This window comes from Netta rufina (assembly GCF_964035555.1).
Source record: "Netta rufina genome assembly, chromosome: 3".
In the NCBI taxonomy this organism is placed as follows: Eukaryota; Metazoa; Chordata; class Aves; order Anseriformes; family Anatidae; genus Netta; species Netta rufina.
The window spans coordinates 106,356,292-106,364,421 of NC_140125.1; the positions used below are offsets into that span (position 1 = coordinate 106,356,292).

Genomic DNA, 8,130 nt, shown 5'->3' on the forward strand with positions numbered 1-8,130 from the left:
CACTTTGCATTAATCAGAGCACAGGATTTATTTCTCAGCCGTGACTTCCAACCTGTGAATAAATAGCACTTTAGAGAGAGAATGGGACCTGAAAAGACTCTCGAGCACTGAGCAGAGGGGTGAGTTTTGCTGAATGGTTTCTTCTCTTTCAAATCTGCTGGAGCTTTCTAACCTCCTGCTTTCAGGCACGGCAGCCCGATGACTTGTCTTTTCACCGCAGCTTGTTGCATACCTCACCAGGCTTTCGTGACAGCAGGTTTGTTTCTGTAGCCTTTCCCACCACGACTCCAGGTCAGCCTGGTAACGTTTGCAACAGAGCTGACCTGGTGCCGATCTGCTTTCATGAGAAATTAAACCCACAAAGCTTTGAAACCAAACAGCGGGCTAAAAATAAGATAAAAATCCAATACAATTAAAATGGCAGGTGACTCTCGGTTTCCAGATGTGGACACTGACGTCTCAGAAAGGAATGAAGAGACGGAGATTGTAGTCAATGTCGGTGGGGTGAGGCAGGTGTTCTACGGAGATAACCTGAATCAGTACCCAGAAACGCGGCTGGCAGAGCTGATCAACTGCTTATCGGGGGGATACGACAGCATATTCTCCCTCTGCGATGACTACGATCCCGGAAAGAGGGAGTTTTACTTTGACAGAGATCCAGATGCTTTCAAATGCATTATCGACGTGTACTACTTTGGGGAAATTCACATGAAGAAAGGAATATGCCCCATCTGCTTCAAGAACGAGATGGAGTTTTGGAAAGTGGATCTGAAATTTTTGGATGACTGCTGCAAAACCCATCTGAGTGAAAAAAAGGAGGAACTGGAGGAAATAGCCCGAAGAGTGCAACTGATTCTGGATGACTTGGGAGTAGATGCCTCCGAAAGTCGCTGGAAAAGATGTCAAAAATACATCTGGAAATTCTTGGAGAAGCCAGAGTCGTCCTACCCGGCTCGAGTGATTGCCGTTCTGTCCTTTCTGTTTATTTTGATCTCCTCCGTCGTGATGTGTGTGGGGACCATCCCAGACATGCAGGTCACAGATGCAGAGGGGAATCGTGTGGAGCATCCGACCCTGGACAGCATAGAGACAGCCTGTATAGGCTGGTTTACCATGGAGTATGTGCTGAGGCTCATCGCCTCACCAAATAAACTCAATTTTGCTCTGTCCTTCATGAACATAGTTGATGTCCTGGCAATACTCCCTTTCTATGTCAGCCTCACCTTGACCCACCTGGGAGCCAAGCTGATGGAGCTGAGCAACGTCCAGCAGGCTGTCCAGGCGCTGCGCATCATGAGGATCGCAAGGATTTTCAAGCTTGCACGGCACTCCTCGGGGCTCCAGACCCTGACCTATGCTCTGAAACGCAGCTTTAAGGAGCTAGGACTGCTCCTCATGTACTTGGCTGTCGGGATCTTTGTCTTTTCTGCCCTGGGTTATACCATGGAGCAAAGTCATCCCGAAACCTTATTTAAAAGCATCCCTCAGTCATTTTGGTGGGCAATCATTACCATGACCACGGTTGGATACGGAGACATATACCCTAAAACAACACTAGGGAAACTGAATGCTGCCATCAGTTTTCTTTGTGGGGTGATAGCCATTGCCCTTCCCATCCACCCCATCATTAACAACTTTGTCAGGTATTACAACAAACAGAGGGTTTTAGAAACAGCTGCCAAGCACGAGTTGGAGCTGATGGAGCTAAACTCGGCCGAGGGGAAAGCCGCAAGCTCCAAAAGCGAATTTGAGGGTCTTGTGAGGGAGGGCAAGGAGGGTCCTTTTTATAGCAGCCGGCTAAAAGTCTCCCACAGTGACACCTTTATTCATCTCCTGTCAGAAGACAAACACTATAGGACCAGGCTTCAAAGCTGCAAATAAACTGTGAGCTGTTGTCAGCGCTAAGCTCTGGACGGGGACAACCTGACGATCAGCTATGGAAAGGACGCGAGAGATCTGTCAGAGTTGGGAGGGAGCACTGCTTTGCTTTTCCAAAGTGAACGCAAATTAACCCCTGGTACCTCCATCAGCAGTTGGTAAGACTTTGCTGTTATTACCCCAAATAAAATAGTAGGGCTCCATTGGAATCAGGCTGCTTTATGATGAATGCATTCTGACAAAAACCATTTGTAACCATTTTAGAGACTGAAAGGTCCTTCCTGACCGGTAAATATTCAATGATCTGAATGTGCAGCATTGCCAAACCAGAACTCTGTACCTATAACAATAAAGAACATCACACCGAGCGTGTCTTCCAGGCTGTGTTCAATGCCTTTGCAGCTAGGAAATCCATTCCCTAAGAAATTAAAGCAATTTCTCACCCATAGTAGATTCAGTTTTACAGCAAAATGTTACAAGCAGTTTCAGCCTAGAGATATTGAAAGCATGAGCATATACCATGTGCAGAATAAAACAGGAAATGCATCATTTCATTTTTGTAAAATGTACCTTAGGGTTGACTTTTTGGATGTGTTCCTATTTCTAGAAAAAGAAAGTTACTTTAAACAGTACCTGAAGCTTTTTTTTTTTTTTTTTTTCAATGATGTAAACCAGAACCCATGTACTTTAAGAAGGAAAAGAAATAAATATTTGTTCTAGCTTAATTACAACATCATAATTTCTGGTTGCAAAGATCTCTCAGGAAGGCTTTATACTCAGGTAAGTTTCAAAACTGTAAGTTAATTTGTAATATTTTCACTTCACTATTAAAGCAAGAGAAGTTTATAGGGGAGTTAAGCTGAGGTACTTCTAAATAAGAAAGTTTAGCTCTTTGAAAGTAAGTGTAGAGATAGTTTCAGTAAAAGTAGTATCATCTCCAGCTGATTTATGCTAAAAATGTCTGTCCAAATGAGCATATTACTAGGTTATTTAAAAAAAAACAACAAAAAAAAAACCACATAACTCAGCATGTCCCACCCCTACAATAACTGTATGGTTCTGTGAATGTTACTTTACAGAGGTAATTGCACTAACTAATCACTGCCATATTAATCAGCATATTAATCAACACCAGTGCATTACTACTACCCATTCCAAAAGCAAGCGGTTTCCACATGTGCCTTCATTGGGCTTGAGTAATGAGTGCAACAAATGGGTTGGCTCTCTGCAGGAGAAATGCATTGAAACTAAGAGTTGCACCAGCTTAAAGGGGAGGGGAGACCTGGCACGTAGATGCATTTATGTACATTAAAAGTAGGATCCCAGATGATAAGAGGACTAAGGAGGCTGTCCTTATTTGTCCCCTGTTATGCCAAGCAGCCCCTTGTTCAGGTGGAATACAGCATGACCTGGGCAGATTGTGCCTGAGACCTCCACGAAGGTCCTTGGGATCCTTCTCCTGGGACCTGGGCACATGATGGGGCTGTGGCATCCCTCCCCAGCAGCAAGAGGAGAGGAGCAGAGATGCAGGGAGGGCTCTGTACTCAGCTGGCACCTCACTCACCCCTGGGCTCTGTTGAAGGGATACATGTCCACTGGCCATGGATGTCTTCTCCAGTAGAACCATGGGTACAAGGGGAATTGATGGCCCACGCAGGGTGCACAGAGAGCCTCTGGCTCTCCTCACCCACCTCCACAACCCCTTTGGAACAGAGGCAGGGCCCCTGAGGCTCTTTCCCTCCCATGTCCTTGCTTCCAAACTGCTCCTGATTATAGGACAATTTCAAGTTGAGTTTTGAAGCTGGCTTTGTTTTCCCTTCTGTGATTACATGGGGATTATGCAGAGCTGAAAGGCACTCTTTGGGTAGCTCTGGGGATGCCATATCTCACACAGCAAAAATGAGGAAGGGTCAGAGCAGTGAGAATAGATGTGTTCTACTGGGAAGGCAGTGGGGCGTGGGGCCAGCAGTGGTCTCCTGCCATGGAAATACCCCCCTGCATCTCCCAGGCTCAAGGTCCCAGTGCTGCCCCTCACACCCTGAGATGCTCACCTCCGTGGACACCTCCTCTGTGTCCTTGTGCCAGACCTACCACCCCCTTTATCATGTCGTTTCTTAAATCCCCCCACCAAGTGATACAGTTCAAAATAACCCTTTCTGTACCAGAATCCTCCATCAACCTTTGTCCCAGGTTGTCTTGACCAACAACCCAACCCAACCAATTGCCCAAGCATCCCTTCACCCCCATGTCCCCTCCACATCCCAGCTCTCAGCCTCTAGACCTGATCTAAATCCTTCTGATCAGCTGAGACTTGTTTCTGGCTTGCCACCAGTCTCCTGGCTGCCCAGCCGGGACCATAGCTGGCTCTCACCAGAAGGGCACAACCATGCCCCTTGCTCTGCTGGGGACTTCCAACATGAGTGTGGTCTGCAGCCACCAAAAGGCAACTTGTGGGAAGGGTGTTAGGGATGGGAGGAGAGGAAAAGTAATGGAGCTGTGCCAGTCCCAGCCACATGCCTCATTTGTCATGGGGATATTAAATCTTTCTGACTTCTCTCATGACATGCAGAGGGTGGCTGAGAATGAATTAAGTTAGCAAAAGTGCTTTCCTGAGTGAAGAAAGCACTATATAAATGCTAAGTAATATGTTTAGCACTGCAACTACTAAATCCTCACTGTTGTGCTTGGCAGTTTATTTAATGTGATGTTAAATAAGAAATGAACTTATTTTATCAGAAATAACTTTGGTGCCAAATTTCTCCAATAAGCTATGCCTTTGAGCACATGAGTCTGTTTAAGCATGGGAAAAGCTTTGGGGTGACCTTGGTGCCGCTCGTGCCCAGGCAGGTCCCAAGCCAGGCTCCATGAAGTCTGCTGCACGGGGGTGTGTATTTGTGGGACTTTTTGTGTGCAGGTTGTGACTTGGTAAAACATATATATATGTTTTATATATGTGTATGGATAAGCAGCACAGATCCGTGCCTGTTTCCTTGCCTGTGCTGCAGGAGCCCCTGGGGAGATTCAGGCAGTGGGGAACAGGGCAGGCTGGCAGCACATAGGGGGACTATGGGTGAGCAGGGTCTCTAACACATCTGTACCCTGCTGCAAGACAGCCAGAGGCTTTCTGGGGATACAGGGGACTTGCCTCTTGCAGACCAAGAAGCTACCACAAAGCCCTGGCTTTGGAATTGGGGCTGGAGGCCAGACTTTGCCCCACAGGATGGAGTGAGATAGAGGACATCTGTTTTCACATTGTTTTCAATAATCTGCATCACCCAGCAGGGCTGCTCTCCCTTTATTACCAGTTAATCTTAAAAAAACAGGACTTAAAAGACTGGGAGGCTTGGGATGGAGTCATGGCAAGTGTTTGTACAGCCCCTGGTACCATCCAAAGGCTCTGGATGAGTCAGGGTCCCCTGTCTCTTAGACATAGGATGCTTTCAAGTGCAAAACTAGGACCAGTCCTGAAGTGTTTTCAAGGGAAAAACTGCACCATGCTTGGTCCAGGAGGCCCCTTCCCTGTGGGTGAGGTGGGCAGAGGCTGCACGTGCCCCATTGACCAGCTGCTTTCCCAGGTTTGGCTTTTCCCAAATGCTTTATGGACAAGTTGCCCTGTTAAATGATGCAAAGCACTGCAAGGCTCTGGTTCCCAAGGGGTTGCTTAGACCAAGGGTCTAGTTCCTCTTTACTTTAAAAACTACCCTGTGAGTAGCACCCCAGGGCAGAGCAAATTCCCTACTGGTACTGCCTACCCCTGAGAGTCACCACCACTGCCTGCAGTTGGCTTAATTACAAGTAAATACAGCTGTAAAGGCCCTGCCTGAGCCAGCCTGAATGCATGCACCAGTTTCAGTGGGAAACTGGGTGCTGGCCTGTTAAAGAGCTGCTTTCCTTCCCCTTTTCAGACCCACGGGAGCAGCAGCAGTCCCTGCACTGTGCTTCCCCGTGTGCATGCATGTAGGGCAGCTCTGCAGCACATCCATCCCTCAGGGCACGCCCTGCCCCTGGGATTTTATCCCCCTCCATTTGGGTACAGGGACTGGGACAGCCCTATGTGCAGAAGAAGTGTTCCTGAACCCCCTGGATCCTTGCTGCTGCCCATGCTCCCCTCATCTTTGGATTCCCAAGTGGGCGAAGGAAATGGGTTCTGCTTCCCATAAGAAATTGGGAGATCTGGAATAAAATGTAACTCTCCAAAAAACCCAGTGAGCAGAAATATTGAGAGAAAGCAGAGCTTCTATAATTTTAACTGAGGTTAATCCCCTGCTCATATAGAAGCTCCATGGTTCACCGTGCAGGGAATTTCAGGCAGCAGTGAGCCATCCTCCCGAGAAGCTGTCCTGCAGGACATCTGCCCTGTGCAGCTATCCTTCTAGAGAACTCTGAACCTTTAATGCAGCCTACGGGGTACAATTGGAATCCCAAAGGACCCATTTTTAGTTCCTAACACTAACTTTAGCCATAAGTTTGGGATTAGTCCAGAGTCAACAGAGAATAGCTGCCAGCAGAACCTGGTTCAATAGTCCTAATTTAATAAGCCACGCAGGGGCAGGTGGGTGGCAACTTCCTGGGCACCACAAAGGGCAGAGCTTAATGGACTGGAAATTGCTTTCACACACAGAATCACACACAGAATTTCTAGGTTGGAAGAGACCTCAAGATCATCGAGTCCAACCTCTGACCTAACGCTAGCAGTCCCCACTAAACCATATCCCTAAGCTCTACTACATCTTTCAGATGTGTGGGAGAAGGCTGCAGTGACTACTGACACACGGCATTATTCCTCGTGTGATGTTTGAGTCTACCTGACAAAAAAATTAAAAAATTTAAAAAATAAAAGGAAGGACCATAACCATCTTTTTTTTCAGGCTCAGGCATTCTCTCAATCTATACAGTTTTTTTCAGGAGGAGGTTTGTTGTGTGCCATTTTAATTTCAAATAAATAACCCAAATGCTCACCCAAGGCTGTAGGAAAGAATAGCACACAGGTGGTGAAACAGAGCAGGCAGATGTCCATAAAAGTAAGGGTTCGGAGCTATGCAAAAGCAATTAACCATATTGAAAGCCACAGAAAACAACCCCACAACCCTCTTTAAGCCACACCTGCACAGCCAGATGTGCTAAAACAAATGGAGCAGCATCCCCATGTAAATTATGCTGGGAGAAGTGCCTCCTCCCTCCTCCCCACCAATACAACCATTAGTGTTGTGTCCCCTGGCACACCCCAATATTTCGCACTGACACTGCTACTGCGGATGCTGGGCACGAGCACATGAGAGCACACTTGCTGCCTGACCAAGTTTCTGGGGACCTGTCTGCCTATTTTTTCAAGTAGCAACGTGAGGAATAACTTTTGTACTGACTGGTGCAGACCAAACCTCACCAAAATTTGCAGCAATGTAAAAATAGCGTGAGTGTAGACACAGTACAACGTGTATTTAATGCACTTGCTCCAGATGTAGATATTCCTCACTAATGCAGAAGTTGTTTTCTTGTCCTGCAATTATCCATATTAGGCTTGGATTCAGTGGCAGCTCTGCCTGCCTTAGGAGGGTCAGAGGGGGAACGGTGCAGAGGAGCAAGCCAGGCTAATGCAGAAGGCATGCTCACGTAAATTGCTAAGAGGAAAATGAAGATGATGGAAAGGTCTGAGAGCTCCAGGAGAAGCTGTGCCATGTAATTGTTTCTTTTCGGTTGCTTTCATATGTAGATGAGAAAGCTGCCAATGCCTTAAAGCTGCCTTTTGTCTTCCCATGTAAGGGGAGCCTTGAATATCTATTTAACATGCTGAGAGTCAAGTACTACTAAATCATTCTGGTCAGTTAAAGACGTATAATAGGTACAGAAAGGAAGGAAAATCTTAAAAGGAATCTAAGTAGAAGACTGTCTTTAAACATTACATCTCAAAATGAAAAGGAAGACTGAAAGCTACGTTGTATACGGCTACAGAAATAGTTATTTTCAGTGCATCACTTGAGTGATTTCAATGGAAATGAGACTCATACAAATGAAAGCTGACGCTAGTGCTTTGTTATTCTTTTTTATTTTATTTTTATTTTTTTGAGGGGGGTTAAAAATGAAATGTTGTGATTTTCTATACACTCTGTAGCAGGTAATATCTTAATATATATATATTTATATATATATATAAATAAAGAGGTAATATCTTAAAAAAGAATATAAAATCTGTATTCATCAGAGCCTGTGCCAGAGTTCACGAGTTCTGTGTTAGAGCTCACAGATTTGTGGAAA

At 46.0% G+C, this 8,130-nt stretch overlaps 1 protein-coding gene across 1 annotated transcript; it reads left to right on the forward strand.

Moving 5' to 3' along the window:
* Positions 1-417: 417 nt before the first annotated feature.
* On the forward strand, positions 418-1,881 carry KCNF1 (potassium voltage-gated channel modifier subfamily F member 1; the record flags this gene model as incomplete). Its single annotated transcript, XM_084283512.1, has 1 exon — positions 418-1,881. One exon carries the CDS (start codon positions 418-420, stop codon positions 1,879-1,881), a length of 1,464 nt encoding a protein of 487 aa, XP_084139638.1.
* Between the last annotated feature and the right edge of the window lie 6,249 nt (positions 1,882-8,130).